Raw genomic sequence first — 18,975 nt, 5'->3', positions numbered from 1 at the left:
CCATGTTTCACTATCTCAGTTAATATTCACAATTACAGCGGTTACAACTCAGGATACAGCATCACCAATGCTGTTCAGAGCCAGTTCATACTGAAATTAAGTTCTTTACACCAAGTAAATGGTTGTCCACAACCACTGGCTAGTGTACATATGAACTAAAAAACGTCTAGATTTGGGTGAGAAACAAATGCTGCTCCAATCATCTGCTCTGCTTCTTCTGTTCAATTCATGCTTAGAAACCCCAGGGAAAACACACTAGCTCAGTTAATACAACTTTTCATCTTGAAAACCTTTCATGTTACTCTTGGTTTTGTCAGTTTGCTTGCCTGTGGGGGTTTGGGCCTGCTGACCCTGCCCACTCGAAGAGGCTGCCTGCTGCGCTGCTTTCTGCTTTAACATTGTCCAATCAAAAGTGTAGTCATATTGGTGGTTTAGGGTCCTGAAAAGAATGCGAAATAGCTGCCTCAAATACATGTAATCCGGGGCTTCCTCAAAGCGCAGCCCACGACAATAGTTTAAGTACATGGCAAATTCTGCAGGAAATCCCTTACATAAAACTTCAACAGGAGTGGACATCTTCTTTTCACTAATCTTTTCATACTTTTGTTTCTTTGTTGCAGCCTTTAGTCCTTGCCATGGCAGACTGGTTCTATTAAAATACATCAAAACATATCCTAATGATTCCATGTCATCTCGGCGACTTTGTTCAATACCAAGATGTGCATTAATGCTAGCATATCGGGCAGTGCCAGTTAGATTTTTATCTTCTCTGTATGGTATGTGTTGCCTTGTCCTGTTGTCTCTGTACTTTTTGGCCAAACCAAAATCAATAAGGAATAACTTATTACAGTGACGCCCAATACCCATTAGGAAGTTATCTGGTTTAATGTCTCTGTGTATAAAATTCCTCAGCTAACATAAGAGAAAGCTAACATGAGAGAAAGTAGCATACATGAATCCTAAGTATAGAAACACCAATTTTAGCTCAATTTTTTAAAATAGTATGATTACAGATATTCTTATTATTATATCTGTCCTTCATTTATGCAGAATAATAGTCATATTCTTTAAAAATATACATAACTGCTATTATACCTAGTTAATAGGTTTTCAGTAATGGCAGAGTTAAATCATATATCAGTAACATGACTTTTGGAGAAATCAGGTTCTGTTATTTTTAATGTTTCTGTTTGGGTTTATTTGTTGATTAGTTAGTTTTGAAATTTGCTTTTCAATTGGATAAAACCTGACCTGTTCTCATATCTGACTGTAACTCTCTGTATCCATATTTCCAGTATTTTTCCAGTTTACTTATATTGATTAATAATTCAAATAGCCTTCTTAATAAAAATACAAGCTGGTGCTGGAGACCTTGATATAGTTAATAGAGATGGCCTGATTCCAGTTTTTCTGAATGCCAGAGGACACTTGGTTTTTAAAGATGTTTTTTTGTTTTTTGTTTTGTTTTTTGAAGGGGGTCACACTCGGCTGTGCTCAGGAGTTACTCCTGGCTCTATGCTCAGAAATTGCTCCTGGCAGGCTTGGGGAACCATATGGGATGCTGGGATTTGAACCACCGTCCTTCTGCATGCAAGGCAAATGCCCTACCTCCATGCTATCTCTCGGCCCCTTTAAATATGTTTTGATTAATCTGTTGAACCTGAAGTTCTTAGCACACTTGCCAAAATTTCCAGCTGTATACTTCTTGCAAGTACTGCTCTATCCTCAGGTCTAGTTTGATTCTATAAAATTCTTAGACAAAACACTGAGTTATCAAACGTTTCAGGAAGTTAAGAAGGCAAAATTCTTTTGTCTTGGGATCTAGACCCAAGACAAAAAGTATTTACTCAAAAGGACATGGGAGTATGCAATACAATGAAATTAAACTAGGTCAGGGATGGCAAATACACGGCTCTCAAGCTGCAGGCGGCTCTCAGACAAAATGAATGCGGCTCTTTGCCTCTTGTCATTATTTTGTATACTATGGTTCTTTGCCAAGTTTGGATTTTGTTATGCTGCTTCTGAGGAGGGACCTTTGAGGAGAGATCTCCGAGCATGTAGTCTTACCCCCAGCTGCATCATTCCATCTCCCAGCCCTAGGAAACAACTGCACGGGCCAGCGAGCAGGGGAACCCATGTGTCACATGTTGTGTCACATCTTGCCGTTAGTTCTTAGTGTGGAGGACGTAGCACACCCTCACCATCACCACAGGATTTTTACCCTCACTCAAAATGGCAAAATGCAATATGTGTTTAATAGATTATTGTTAAAATTATATGCTTTTGTGTGAGTGTCTGTTATGGCAGGTCACTGCGTGATGTGGCTCTTTGACTCTTACAGTTTAAAATTTTGGCTCTTTGTGTTGAACTTGTTCGCCACCCCTGAACTAGATGTTCAACAGATGGAACTGTAGATACCATGTGAAATAAAGTAAGTCGCTGGCGATATTACTTTTCTGTAGTATTTGAACAACTGGATGAGGTAATGCAATGGTTAAAAATGGGGTATCTGACTGAGACAACTGCATTTGAGCAGAACTTCAGGAAATATAATGAAAGACTCTATCCTAGGCTTCATTCTAGGATTGGTGCAAAAACTAAGACCACCAAATTCAGAAGACTGATTAAAACAACAGTGATAGAACAGAACTTCTAGAACTGTAAAGAAAGACTCCATCCTAGGCTCCATCCTATGACCTATGCAAATACCAAGATCTCTAGTTATAGAGGACCTATTTTATCACCCACGACTGAGTGGAAAATTTCCGGACATCACAAAAAAGACCAGGGGAAGAGAATAAGAACATGTATGGAGCCTGTAGTTATTCCCATGACAGTATACTTCAAGGAAGGAGAAACCCTGTATCTTTTAGGCCAAGAAAATTCCCTTCCTAATCTCCCCCCCCCCACAAAAAAAGCACAAATTATTTTTTTTTGTTATTGTGGTTGTTTCTTGGTTTTGTTTTGTTTTGTTTTGTTTTTTTTGGTTTTATAGCTTTTGTTTTTTTGCTTTGTTTTGTTTTTATCTTGGGACAGTGGTTATTGATTGGTTGTTGTCTTTATTGCTGTGGTGCTTTTCAGGGTTTTTTTGTTGTTTTTTTTTTTGTATTGCTCTTATGTTTTTATTCCTTTTTCTCTTTCTTCTCTTAAATTTATATTTATTGCTTCTAGAAGGACTCCTCCCATTTTTTGCTTGTTTGATTTTTGCCTGCCATTTTTTTCTTTCCTTCTAACAGAACCGCATAACTTGAACCATCTTGTTTTGCCTAACAAATTGAGGGAGATATAATAGAGAGTACCAAGACCAAACAGTTGTATAAACATTGAGTAAAAGAAAGAAAGAAAGAAAGAAAGAAAGAAAGAAAGAAAGAAAGAAAGAAAGAAAGAAAGAAAGAAAGAAAGAAAGAAAGAAAGAGAGAAAGAAAGAAAAAAGAAAGAATGAACTAAAGAAAGAAAGAAAGGAAGGAAGGAAGGAAGGAAGGAAGGAAGGAAGGAAGGAAGGAAGGAAGGAAGGAAGGAAGGAAGGAAGGAAGGAAGGAAGGAAGGAAGGAAGGAAGGAAGGAAGGAAGGAAGGAAGAAATATGTATGTATACTTAGAAATAATGTTATAAGTATATGGTTTATAATGATAGAACTTATAATTCAAAATGGTTTCCTCCTTGGAGTATTGGAGAGCTATTTTTTACTTTAGTTTAACAGAATAGGGTAACAATGGAGGGGTTTCCATCATGTATATATGTGTTTTTATTATATATGACTTTTTACTTATCTTCCTAGGTTTCTCTCTAGAGTTTGTTTTGAGAAGCAAGTTGCCATATCGTAATTTGTCTCATGAAAAGAACTACACAGCCAGCAGGATGGACTCTGACCAATGGCCAATAAGAAGTTAAAGCTCGGGGCCGGGCGGTGGCGCTGGAGGTAAGGTGCCTGCCTTGCCTGCGCTAGCCTAGGATGGACCGTGGTTCGATCCCCCGGCGTCCCATATGGTCCCCCAAGAAGCCAGGAGCAACTTCTGAGCGCATAGCCAGGAGTAACCCCTGAGCGTCACAGGGTGTGGCCCAAAAACCAAAAAAAAAAAAAAAAAAAAAAGAAGTTAAAGCTCCCAGTTTGGCAGCTTGCATGAGTCAGATTCAGCCAACAACTACATGAACTTGAAAGCACATAGTTGCTCAGTTGAGTTGACATCTTGACTACAACCTTAATAGATTCTGAAACAGAGGCCCCAGGTCTGTGCCCAGACTTGTGACCCTTAGAGGCTATAAGATAATAAATGTATGTTGTGTTAAGCCACTAAATTTGTGCAACTTGTTATGCAGTAATAAATAAAACTGCCTGAAACCAAGGATCCATGCATCACTTGTATTTACATTTCACAGGCTAGAATTAGTCATATGGCCAACCAACTACAGTGAAGCTAGGGAGCACAAATCCTATGCTAGACAAAGCAACAATGGTGAATTTTCTAGATGTCAGAACTAGTAAATGCAACCCCAGACTTTCTTTTAGATATAACTACAAATAAGTCAGAATATGTCATTTTTTTTACTTTAGTATTGTATGTGTGTGTGTGTGTGTGTGTGTGTGTGTGTGTGTGTGTGTGTGTGTGTGTGTGTGTTTGGGGTCCACACCCTGTGTTGTTCATGGCTTCTGGCTCTGAGTTCAGAAATCACTCCTGTGGTCTTAGGGGACTTTATGGGGTGCTTGGTTTACCAGAGTTGACAACAAGCAAAACAAAAACTTTACACATTGTAGTCTCTCTGGCCCTTACCACCAACTTTCAAGTTAGCTAATTTTTTTTTAAATTTTTTTATCAATTTTTTAAAACTAGAGTATAAAGTCTTTGTAATGAGGTACAACTTTCTGTTTCTACTAACCTTAATTAACTGAAGCATTTTACTGAACGTGTACATAGATCAATACTGTAAATATTATGATTTTTTGTGTGGATATCTAAAACAGACATGGAAAAATTGTACTATTTAGAATGCTCTCTATTGGAAGGGGCATAACAGTGAGAGGTGTTTTGACAGGACTATGGAAAAGAGATAAAAATCTGCCCTTTGCATGAAACAGACAAGGATAATATTATGAATCATCAGTTATACCTTATGTTTTTACTTCTTTCTAGTTGTGGAGGTGGGGATCAGTCTGCACATTAAAAGGTCTTTCTAGTTTAGGAAGCAGCAAGGAGACAGGTCAGATATTTGGTTGATCTAAAGATGAGTTTGTCAAAGATGAGGAGGCATGAGATGAGAGTAAGATCCCAGGTATTCTTTTTAAAAGAGACTAACTCCATTTCCTTTGCCTTTGTTGTTAATATTTTCAGTGACTTGGATTCATACATGCTTGGTTGTGGTGCTAGGCAGGTGTAGCATTCCTTTAGATGTGATGCTTGCACACAATAGTGTTAGTTTTTAAGTGTGGTTCTTACACAAATGAATCTTATAGTGATCTTTAATTGTCCTCAAGAAGTATCGCATTCCCTTCTATGGCACTTACACATATTTTTCATTGAAGTGCTTTCCAAGGTCCATCCTTTTAAGTTGTGATCACACACATCTGGTTGCAATGTGACTAGAAATTACTACAGCAGCACCAAGATCACATATATTAAAGCAAACATGAAAAAGCAAACAGAGCTTCTAGGATCATACCTAGTGTTCGAGATCAGGTACAGCACTTCCAGCTTCATATTTTAGGACACATTAGTAACTGAACCTTCCCAGGCTTCCCTCTTCTGCCTTTTTTTCTTATTTTTTTTAATTTTAACATGCATGTCTTTATATGATGTTGAGTCAGTGAAAATACCAGTATAGCAGCAAAAATTAGAGCCGCTTATATAGGGAGAAAAATAAAAGAACAGTTTTATTCTTCACTAATCTACAAATCAACTACAGTAACGCTCTCATCTCAGATGTTTGGCAGTCTGGTCCCTTCTGAACAAAGATTTACTAGTATTGAGTCTTTTACTCTGTAACCTTCATTATACTCATAAAATGTCCCATTGTGGTTGCTAAAGTGAGCTAGGCAGTTGTTTCTTCTACGAAATTGGCATTATCTAAAGAAATGAAAAAATTACAGTAATTTGTTGACATCAGCATTTTGAGAACATGGGAAATGTCATTGTAGGCTCAGAGCACTAAAGCCTTTTAACTGAGGGGCCTGTGTTATAGGCTAGTACCAAATGCTATTTCTCAAATAACGAAAAGTTATTCAGCAACTATAAAAAAGAACATGAATGAAGCATATAAAATTCCACATTTTAAATTATTAATTGTTCACAATTTAATTAAATAATTATAAATTTTCCTAAAACTAATTCTGCTATCATGCCACAGTGAAGTCCAGAAAATACCTTTTATGTGTTGGGCATTAAATAATAATTTAAAAAATTAAATATATGCTAAATGATAACATTAATATGACTTAAAATCTTTAAAATTATAAACATTTTTAATTTTAATGATACAGAAGTAAATGAAAATATGACTTCACAACACTACATCCTAAACCACAGTCATCATTTTAATGTTTCTGGATTCTATTTAATAACATATATTCAGTTATTTATATTAATGCTTGCCAAAATATGCTTGAAAGTGTGTCTTCTGAAATTTTTATTAATTTATGTTTTATAGTTAGATCTAATATTTCATAAGAAACTGTGAATATTATAAGGTAAGTAGATATATCATAATTTTTAATAACTTACTATTTTGCTGACTAGTAGTATAAATCCTTCATATCAGTTGTTCTTGCTGAAGATTACCATGAAAATTTATGGTCTTCTGTAGCTTATAGTCATTTGAATTACTTGTCTTTCTCTTCCATTATTAGTATTATACTACAGATCTACCAGCCAATTTACAGACATGAACCTAAACAAAATTAACCGTGGCTAACCTGCTTACCTGCTAATGTGAGAAAAAACTCTTTCCCACTAAAAAAAAAAAGAGGCTTATAAACTTTATATTTTAAATGTTTTTTTTGTTTGTTTGTTTGTTTGAGGGCCACATCCTTCACTGCTCAGAGTTTACTCCTGGTTCCATGCTCAGGAATTACTCCTGGTAGTGCTCAGGGAACATATGGGATGCTAGGAATTAAAGTAATTTTATGCTTAAGAAATGATTGGTGATGGGAAGTTTGCACTGGTGAAAGGGGGTGTTCTTTTTATGACTGAAACCCAACTACAATTATGTTTGGAATCACGGTGTTAAATAAAGTTATAATTTAAAAAAAGAAATGAAAAAGCATGACAACACATGAGAAAGACACAGAGGGGCAGACCCTGATTCCTGGTGACAGCAGAAGTGGGCAGCAGCCACTATACTGGCTCTCAGAAGAAAACTTGGTGCCTACCAGTGAATGGACATAGTCCTCCTAGTCAATGGATGTTAGCACAGGATGTAAAACATACCACACTGCAATCCTGATGACAGGGAAACAATGCAGCCCTCCCTCATGCTTAGAGAATGAAGATGGTAGCTCTGATGACCCAAGAGTACCAAGCAACTATTTAGCCTCTCACACAATGACTTTAGAGAATAGATATGGAGGATGTTCATAGAACTCAAAGTTTATATGGAATGACCTGAATATACCTCAACTAAGAATCAAGACAATATCAGAGTAGTAATAAAAAAAATGAAACTGATAAAATAGGACTGAAAAACTTGGTAGGCAAAATGAAAAACTCACTGAAAAGCCTCTCCAACAGAGTAACAACAGATGAAGACATAATAGGTAAATTGGAAGATGAGATGAATAATAACTCAACAACAAACAGAAAAGGTAGGAAAAGGGCATCAAAACTAATAATCAGGCAATAAAAAAAGTTCTCAAAATATGAAAAAAATAGAAATCTTTGATAAACTCAACAGAAACAACATAGAAATCACTGGAGTCCCTGAGACCCAGGAAGAAAAACCCCATGAAGAATGAATAGTCAAGAACAACTGTGTAGAGAAACTTGCAAAGCTAAAGAGTGGTTACAATCAAATCTTGCATGCCCAAGGAGTACCAGCAAAAAGAGAGCCCCCAAAAAAGCACACCATGACAGATCTTAACAATGTTGAATCACAAAGATAGTTATGGAATACTAAAAGCAGCAAGATAGAAAAAGGAAATTACATTAGAAGGAATATCCCTAAAACTTACAGCAGATATGTCACAAGGAACCTTCAAGGCCCAAGGATGAGGTGGAATTTAGTAAGAAAACTCATGAAATGAATGCCAAGAGTACTGAACCCAGGCAGACTCACATTCAGATTTAAATGAAGAATACACAACTTCATACAGCAGCTGAGTAACTTTACAGATTCAAAACCAGCTTTAAAGGATGAACTAAAAAGTGTTATTTAAGACAAGACTGACCAAAAGACACACCAAACTTCTATGAAAAGATGACACTAAATTCCATTACAATTATCTGTACATCAATAGACTAAGTGCAACATAAAAGAGACACAGAATGGTTAAATAGATCAAAAAATTAATCCAACATTTTGCTGGCTAGAAGAAACACATCTGAATGGGCAGAACAAACATAGACTCCAAATAAAAGGTTGAAGGACAATCATTCAAGGGAGATAGAAATCAAAATAGCAATGAAATATCATCTCATGCCATAGACATTAGTATACATTACAGGAAACAAGAACAATCGTGCTAGTTGGGATGTGGGGAGAGAGGAACTCTCATTCACTGCTACAATGCTATCTAGTTCAGCCTTTATGATAAACAATATGGATATTCTTCAAAAAATGGAAATTGAGCTCCCATGTGATCCAGCTATTCCACTACTAGGGATATAACATATGAAAATAAAAACACAATACACAATGTCTCCTATATTCCTATGTTCATTGCAGCACTGTTTACAATAGCCAGAATCTGGAAACAACTCAGATTCCTGACAACCGTTAAGTGGTTAAAGTAATTGTGATACTTCTACATAATGGAATACAAAGCAGTTGTTAGGAAAATAAAATTTGCCTATACAATGATAAACATGGAGACTATCATCCTGAGTGAAAAGAATCAGAGGAAGAGAGAGAGACAAAGATTAGTCTCACTCATCTGTGGGATTTAAGAAAAATGAAAAAGCAATATAGTAATAATATTTAGAGAAAATAGAGAGCCTGGCCAGAAGGACTAGCCCATGATATGAAGCTTACCACAATGCATGGTGAGCTTAGTTATATGGGAGGAGGGAAATGGGGAACATTGGTGCATTGGTGGTGGGAAAAAGTTACAATGGTGAAGTGTGGTATACATTTGTTGATTGAAACCCAACATGAACATTTTCATAACCACAGTGCATAAATTGTGATTTAAAAAATTTGAAAATTCAAAATAGTCTTAAAATTCCTATGTAACATTTCTCCTATTTTCAGTGTCTTACATTAATACACTGTAACATATAAAACATCCAAAGAATATTGTTTGTAAAATAAAAATATAATCTTTAATTCTCATGTCTTTGTACACCAATCTATTATTTTCTCTCCTAATTCTACCATATTTGATCCTTAACTTTTTAACATAAACAAGAATTTATAACATATTAAGATATTCAATAAATGATCCATGTGGTGAGCTTCATGTCAGGAGCTGGACCCTCCAGTCCTCCTCTATTTTGTCTCTGAGAATCATTATACAAATGTTTTTCATTTTTCTCAAAACCCATATATGAGGGAGACTATTCTGTGTTTATCTCTCTTCCTCTGACTTATTTCACTCAGCATAATAGATTCCATATACATCCATATATAGGAAAATTTCATGACTTCATCTTTTCTGATGGCTGCATAATATTCCACTGTGTATATGTACCATAGTTTCTTTAACCATTCATCTATTGAGGGGCAGGTTGGGCACGGACATCTCTAGTAAATGAACTCTACCATAAAATGTAGGGGAAAAAATGCACAGCAAGCATGACAATGGGGAAAAAAACACAAGCCAACATCAGAAATATGAAATGATGATGGCAGTCCTGATGACCAAAAAAATGCCAACCATATTATTAATCTCTCAGGTAAGGAATTTAGAATAAAAACATGTAGGATCCTCATAGAAATCAAAGAAAACATAGCTCTAGTGGAACAGAATACAAAGATAGAAATCAGAAAACTCCAAACTGAAATAACAGATCTGAAAAAGACAGTAGCTGAACTGAACACCTCAATAAAAAGCCTCTCCAACAGGGTAACAGCAGCATAGGACAGAATCAGTAAACTGGAATATGAAATACAGAATAACTCCATACAGCAGAGGAGATTGAAAAAGAACCTTAAGGCAAACAGTAAGACAATGAAAAAAGTACTCAAGGAATGGGAACAGATGAAAATAGAAGACTTTGATAAAATTAACAAAAACAACATAAAAATCATTTTAGTACCAGAGGCCCAGGAAGGAGATCCCCAGGAAGAAATCAAGAGTCAAAGACATCACAGAGAAACTTCCAGAGCTAAATACTGAATGCAATCAAATCCTGCATGCCCAAAGAGTACCAGCTAAAAGAGACCCAAAGAAAAACACCCCAAGATACACCCTAGTTACAATTACAAATTCAACAGATAGACAGACAGACAGACAGACAGACAGACAGACAGACAGACAGATAGATAGATAGATAGATAGATAGATAGATAGATAGATAGATAGATAGATAGATAGATACTGAAAGCAGCAAGATCAAAAAGGGAAATTACGTTCAAAGGAGCATCCTTAAGATTTGCAGCAGACATGTCACAAGAAACTCTCAAGGCCAGAAGACAGTGGTGGGATATTGTGACAAGACTTAAGAAAATGGATGTTTCACCTAGAATACTGCACCCAGCCTGACTCATATTCAGGTTTGAAGGAAGGATACATAGCTTTGTGGTTAAGCAACAGCTCAGAAATTTCACAGATGCAAAACCAGACTTATAGAAAAAACTGAAAAGTCTACTTCAAGACAAGACAGACCAAGAGACACATAAAACTTATACACAAAGGTCCCATTAAATTCATGACATTCATCTCCCTCAATGTCAATGGACTAGCTGCACCAATTAAGATACACAGAGTGGTGAAATAGATAAAAAAAAAAAAAAGATGAATCGAACCTTCTGCTGCCTACAAGAAACACATCTGAATAGTCAGAACAAAAATAGACTAAAAATCAAAGGCTGGAGAAAAATCATCCCAAAAAAATACCCTTATAAAAGGAGGGATGGCCATATTAATATCAGACGACACAAACTTTAGACTCAGAAAAGTTGTAAGGGACAAAGATGAACACTTTGTCCTAATCAAGGAAGAAATCGCAATACTAAATACATTTGCACCCAATGAGAGACCACCAAAATATCTAATACAATTATTGACAAATTTGAAAGAGGACATCAAATCATCACACAATAATTGTGGAAGACCTCAATATGGCCCTGTGAACACTTGATAGGTCAACCAGACTGAAACCCAACAAAAATATACTACCCTGAAAAGAGAAATGGAAGAAAGAGGCCTACTATATATGTAGGACACTCCATACTCAGAAACCTGGATACATATCCTTCTCCAATGTACATGGCTCATTCTCCAGGATAGACCACATTCTCGCACACAAAATATAAATCCATATATTCAGGAGGATAGAAATTTTGCAGACTATTATCGCTGACCACAGGCTTTTAAATTCAATGTGAACTAGAAATAGAAACAGAAAAATCTTTAACAACTGGAAATAAAACAGCCTACTACTGAACAACCAGTAGGTCTGAGAAAAAATCAAAACTTTTCTAGAAACAAATGACAATGAAGACACAAACAATCAGAACCTATGGGATATAGCAAAAGGGGTACTGAGAGGAAAATTTATAGCTTTGCAAGCACACTTCAGTAAGTAGGGACATACCTCAATATTCTAATAACGCAGCTCATAAAATTAGAAAGTGATGAACAAAAGAAACCAAAAATAGGGAGACAGAAGGAAATAATAAAGCTTAGAGCAGAAATCAATAAAGTTGAAACCCAAAAAACAATCAGAAATGTCAATGAAAACAGAAGTTGTTTCTTTGAAAAAATAAACAAGATTGATAGACTATTGGCAAAACTCACAAAGAAAGAAAGAGAAAGTTGATAACTCGTATCAGAAATGAAAAGGGAGATCACTACATATATTGCAGAAATTCAAGGGTAATCAGAGACTACTTTGAGAAACTCTATGCCACTAAACATGGAAACCTGAAAGAAGTGGATAAATTCTTGGCCTCTATAACCTTCCACGGTTGAATAAGGCAGACATAGCATGTCTAAACACCCCCATCTCTATTGAGGACATTAAAACGGTAATCAATTGTATGCCACCCAAAAAAGCCCAGGACCAAATGGATTCACTAATGAAATCTTTCAAACCTTTCAAGAGGAAATACTTTCAATCGTGGCCTGCTCTTTCATAAAATTCAAAAACGGGAACACTTCCAAATAGCTTTTATGAAACCAACATCACCTTGATACCAAAACCAGATAGAGATGCTGTCAAAAAAGAAAATTACAAACCAATATCCCTGATAAACACAGATTCAAAGATCCTCAACAAAATCCTGGCAAATAGGATCTAATGTTTATCAAGAAGATCATTCACTATGATCAAGTAGGTTTCATCCCAGGAATGCAAGGATAGTTTATCATCTGTAAATCTATCAACTTAATACACAACATCAACAAGAAGAAAAATAAAAATCATATGATCATATCAATAGATGCAGAGAATGCATTTGATAAGGTCCAAAATGCATTCTTGATAAAAAAAAAACTCAGCAAGATGGGAATGAAAGAAACCTTTCTCAATCTAATTAAGGCCATCTACCACAAGCCAATGGCAAATGTAATCCTCAATGGAGAAAAACTAAAAGCCTTTTTTTTTTTTTAATTCTGCTACAAATCAAGGCTGTCCTCTCTCACAACTCCTCTTCAACATAGTACTGGAAGTACTTGCTATAGTTATTAGGCAAGAAAAAGATATCAAGAGAATCCAGATAGGAAAGAAAGAAGTCAAGCTCTCACTGTTTGTAGATGACATGATACTCTACTTAGAAAACCTTAAAGAGTCTACCAAAAAGCTTCTAGGAAAAATAGGTTCATATAGCAATGTGGCAGACTTCAAAATTAACACATAAAATCAATGGGGTTTTATACACCAATTATGATAGGGAAGAAATAGACATTAAGAAAACAACCCCAAGAGACTGAGTGTAGTGTAACGGATACGGCGACTGCTCTCTCATGCAGCTTACCCCAGACAAACCGCGGTTCGAGTCCCGACCTCCCACATGAGCTTGGCTTCTGGCTGAAGAAAACAACCCAATTCACTTTAGTGCCACACAAACTCAAATATCTTGGAGTCAAATTGACCAAAGACGTGAAGGACCTATACAAAAAAAGAAAACAACAACAACAACAACAACAACAACTATAAAACCTGCTCCAAGAAATAAAAGAGGACATGTGGAAATGGAAACACATACCCTGCTCAAGGATTGGCTAGATTAACATAATTAAAATGGCAATACTCCCCAAAAGCATTGTACAGATTTAATGCCATCCCTCTAAAGATACCCATGACTTTCTTCAAAGAAGTGGATCAAACACTTCTGAAATTCATTTGGAACAATAAACACCCATGAATAGTTAAAGCAATCCTGGGGAAAGCAATATGGGAACATTACTTTCCCCAATTTTAAACTGTATTACAAATCAATAGTAATCAAAACAGCATGGTATTGGAACAAAGACAGACCCTCAGATCAGTGGAATAGGATTGAGTATTCAGAGAATGTTCCCCAGACATACAATTACCTAATTTTTGATAAAGGAGCAAGAAATTCTAAATGGAGCAGGGAAAGCCTCTTCAACAAGTGGTGTTGGCACAACTGGTTAGCCACTTGCCAAAAAGCGAACTCAGACCCTCAGCTAACACCATTTACTAAGGTAATATCCAAATGGATTAAAGACCTTGATATCAGACCTGAAACCATAAGTTATATAGAACAACACTTAGGTAAAACACACTTTAACTTTGTGACTAAAGGCTTCTTTAAGGAGGAAACAGTACTCTCCAAACAAGAGGAAGCAGAGATAAACAGATGGGAATACATTAATCTGAGAAGCTTCTGCACCTCAAAGAAAATAGTGCCCAGGAAACAAGAGCCACCCACTGAGTGGGAGAAACTATTCACCCAATACCCATCATATAGGGAGCTAATATCCAAAATATACAAGGCACTGACAGAACTTTAAAAGAAAAAAAACATCTAATTTTATCAAAAAATGGGAGAAGACATGCATAGACACTTTGTCAAAGAACAAATACAAATGGCCAAAAAGCACATGAAAAATGCTTTACATCACTAATCCTCAGGGAGATGCAAATCAAAACTACTATGAGGTACCATCTCATGCCACAGATAATTGGAGCACATCACAAAGAATGAGAACAAGCAGTGCTGTTAGGGTTGTGGAGAGAAAGGAATTCTTATTCACTGCTGGTGATGCCGTCTAGTCCAACCTTTATGGAAAGCGATAAGGAGATTCCTCCAAACATGGAAATTGAGCTCCCATATGATCCAGCTATACTACTCCTAGGGATATACCCTAGGAACACAAAAATATAACACAAAAATCCCTTCCTCACACCTATATTCATTGCAGCTCTATGTATAATAACCAGACTCTGGAAACAATCAAGATGCCCTCTAACAAATGAATGGCTAAAGAAACTGGTACATATACACAATGGGATATTATGTAGCCATCAGGAGAGATGAAGTCATGAAATTTTCCTATACATGGATGTACAAGGAATCTATTATTATGAGTAAAATAAGTTAGACTGAGAGAGATAGATGTAGAATAGTCTCACTCATCTATGTGTTTTAAGAAAAATAAAAGACATTCTTGCAATAATTCTCAGAGACAAAAGTGAAGAGGCTGGAAAGTCCTGCTTACGACATGAAAGTCACCACAAAGATGGTGAGTATAGTTAGAGAAATAACTACATTGAGAACTATTATAACAAAGTGAATGAATGAGGAAAGTAGAAAGCCTGTCTAAAGTACATGTGGGGTTGGGGTGGGGAGGAGGGAGTTTTGGGACACTGGTGATGTGGAATGTTGCACTGATGAAGGGGGGTATTCTTTACGTGACTGAAACCCAACTACAATCATATTTGTAATTAAGATGTTTAAATAAAGATATTAATAAAAATAATTAATACAGATATGAAACTGGATCCATGTGAAAACAAACAGGCTTCTTTAGGAATAACCTAATAATTCAGAGTCACTTTTATTTTTAAAGTTTACTGACTTTCAAAGGGCATCTCATCTCCTTGGAAGCAGTTAATAACTTGGTGACTGTATGTAAAATAATCTCTTAGACCATGTCTTGAAATATTGCATGAGGGATCAAAAGATGAACTTTCCTTTGTGATTCATTTGATTTTTCTTTCTTAAGGTATGACCTATTCTCTGTTATGTGGAGCTTTTTCTGTAGCAATAGAATTAATTTCAAATGTTTCATTAATTAATATAAAATATTAATTGCCAGTCATCTTTCAATTCCCTAATAATCTGACAAAGTTATAATTAGAATAATTTTTATTTAATAATAACTTCGAGAGATAAAATATAACAATCATCAAATTGTTAATAAATAATATTTTATTTAATCAGCCAGTCTTTGATATGTCTAGGTTATTATTCTAACCATAAATAACATGTGAAATGAGCTCTTGCATTTAAATATTTGTCTAAGAACCCTTCCATGACAAGCAGTAATGGTGCAGACCTAGAAATAATGCTATAGACTCATATAAATGAAATACTCAGGCTTTGTATGAGGTTGTAGATGATAAAAATTTCAGTAGTATCAGCAATTCTTTTAAGTTATTTTTGCAAACTTATGTTACCAAGTTTGTTAAGTCATGAGTTCAATGACTTGATATTTTTTTTCCTTGGCTTTTGTCCTTTGATGATGCCACTTATTATGGAATGAGAACAGTTATAGTTGCACTATCTTTGTGTCATTTACACGACATTTATTTCTCCATTCTTCATGGTGACAGTTTCCTTTTGCTAAAATGCTGTTATAGAAGTGGTACAGCTTTTGAAAATTATTTTTTGCACACTAATGGGCAGTGGCCAGCTCTCCTTTTTATATTTCAGTACAATTTCCTTGTCATTACATTACCATTTTTTTTGCCTTTCAACTTTTTTATTTTACAGAGAAATTCTATACAGAGCCTTGAAGTTAAAATTAACAGTTCTATTTTTTATGATAATAGAGTATAAACAGATGTCTTAACACTTGTACTTGAGTTGATTACTAAACGGATGATTAAATGAATAAATAACTTGTATTTCTTTGGCTTTCGAAAAATGTCACAAAGTATTATTTACAATTATTGACATATATCCAATTCTTAGAGTTAATGGCCAATTTTCTCAAGGTATAATACCTTAATATTTTGTTCCTTCATTATAGAATGCATAGGTTTTATACAAATAGAGGACAATTTTTACAACCACGAAATGGAGTAATTTGCACTATTTATTATACTGTTAATATTTGCTGCACGGACTTCCTTTCAGGCGGGGAGAACTTTTTAAAAGCCCTGTGAAAACTGCAGGTGTGCCCAGGACTCCTGTTCACAGCAGGGGTAACCTTTATAGCATCACCCTAGACTGCTTCAGATCACTTTTCAGTGTGTAAAACCGGATTTTCATTAATGGTACTAATGACATGCTAATGGGGACAGGACAACACACCTGATACCAGAAGCAAAGAATCAAGTCTAAAAGCAGGCCAGACTGGTCTTCTGTAACATGAAATACCACCGGATGTAGATATACAGCATTACTTCTCAAATACCTGTAGGCCCGGGGCTGCTTATTAACGGTTTGTCTTTGAGGCCTAGCAGGAATAGATTCCATTACAGCTTTTTATGTGAGGACAAAACAAGGAGACAGAAAAAGCTTAGGGTTCGGACATTTGCCAGCTGCGCTGTTTTTCATGGCAGGAGGTTCTAAAGACTTATGAGCTGACACATTCCCCTGGGCATTTCCATACATTGACCTCTCTGCTCCTTTTCCTCCCTGGAGTGTGTTCAGTGCTACTGTTATGACACATGTGCCCAGAAGTTCCTATTAAAGCAGCACCCCATCACAACTCATCACTGTTGACACATACAGTCTTCTCTAGCTGGAAATGTAGAAGAGCAAGTCTGGGGCTTTGTACTTTCCTCCCGGAAGTTCAGATGGTCTCAGTAGTTCCTTATTGATAAAGCAACTCTTCGTGGGAGGTCAAGCAAAGGGTTTTTAAATAAGTAATGTGAGAACAGAGGAGAGAGTGCATGGCGAGGGATGGCTTTGACTTTCTGCTCATAATCTGTCAGTTCATGGAAATATTTTTTATTGCAGTATTCTCTCTGGTTTTGATCTCCTTAGCAAAACGTTAAAGGAAATAATAGTCTCTAATATTTGATTGTATATTTTTAATATTAAGAACAATTAATTACCAAGCTGTTTTCCCTAAATTATAATTATGCAATGTCTAAAAAAACCCAGTTGTATAACCTTGGCATAATTGAGATACCTATCTTACCCAGCCGTGTTTCTTTCCTTCTCTGTAGTGAAAGAAGTTAGAAAAAAAAATTTTTTTAAGCCTTATTATTTCTAGTCAGTGTCCTCATTTTAAAATCAAGAAAAATAATGAGCAAAAAATTTCAGGATCTTAAATAGATGTAGTGACATAAGAGACATCATGACAAATATAAGCCAAAAAATAAATCATCTAACACTTTTTCTTCTGTCTCATATTATATTTCTAGGGAAAAAAAAAAAGCCCTTCAAATTTAGTTTCCTATGTGGATTGTATGGCAATTATTGTCTTTTTGTGTAGCCAGTGGTAGTAGGTTCAGCCTTAAGATCAATAGCTAGTAATTCTGTTTGTTTGTTTGTTTGTTTGTTCGATTTTATTTTGGGACCATACCCAGGGATACTCAGGGATTACTCTTGGCTATGCGCTCAGGAAATCGCTCCTGGCTTCGGAGACCATCTGGGACACTGGAGGATTGAACCATGGTCCATCCTAGGTCAGCCTCTTGCAAGGCAAACACCCTACAGCTGTGCCACCTCATCCCTACAGCTGACCCACTGGCCCCTAAATAGCTAGTAATTCTGCTTGTAGAACTTGAAATAGGAGCACTCTTAGGTGACTTACTATTCTTAATTCAAACCCAAAGCCAAAGCCCAGAATCACTGTGTATTCACTTGATTGGTTTCAATTAGACTGAATATCTAGCAAAAATTTCCTTCTAATAGTTCAAAAGAGTTGGGATTTTGTTTTATTTCTCCAGCTGAATATTTTTATAAAATTTTATTACCTATCTATAATTGATATAATTTTCTTATGTTTATATTTTTGTTATCAGGCTAAGAATTTTTTGATAAAATTATACACAGAAATCATTATATTTATGTTGATACAAGGAATTGTGAATTCATAATGCTAAATTTTATATGCTAAATAATATCCATTCAAATTATATTCTATTAAACTAGATTTTCTTTAACATATGGGAAGTTTGGCAACATCTACACCTAACACATACATCAGTTGTAAAGTAGAATAAATGTGTGTTGAAGAATCATGACAAAAAATTTGAAGGAGCAAAGACATAAATTAGTAATCTCTGAGAAAGGAAGACTCAAAGATGAAATTATCTTCTGTGTCAAAAGGAGAAACAAATGATTAGGGAAGAAAATGAATATTAAAATACTTTGAACTATAACTAAGTGTATGTAATATACATGCAATTACAATTAAAGTTAATAGTTTTGTAGCCTGCTTTATTTTTAAGTCAAATGGCCATCTTCCATAATAAATATAATCAAAATTCAGTAAATGAAAAAATGTTTGTATATAGTA

The 18,975-nt window shown here is 35.6% G+C and overlaps 1 protein-coding gene across 1 annotated transcript; it reads right to left on the bottom strand.

Annotated features, from left to right (window-relative positions):
* Positions 1-264: 264 nt before the first annotated feature.
* LOC126011810 (casein kinase I-like) lies at positions 265-16,979 on the bottom strand. Its single transcript, XM_049775593.1, has 2 exons — positions 16,815-16,979; positions 265-912 (listed from the first exon to the last, which is right to left on the bottom strand). Exons 1-2 carry the CDS (start codon positions 16,977-16,979, stop codon positions 265-267), a joined length of 813 nt encoding a protein of 270 aa, XP_049631550.1.
* Positions 16,980-18,975: the final 1,996 nt, after the last annotated feature.

Source organism: Suncus etruscus, chromosome 6 (genome assembly GCF_024139225.1).
Source record: "Suncus etruscus isolate mSunEtr1 chromosome 6, mSunEtr1.pri.cur, whole genome shotgun sequence".
In the NCBI taxonomy this organism is placed as follows: domain Eukaryota; kingdom Metazoa; phylum Chordata; class Mammalia; order Eulipotyphla; family Soricidae; genus Suncus; species Suncus etruscus.
This window is presented reverse-complemented; position numbering and strand designations above follow the sequence as displayed.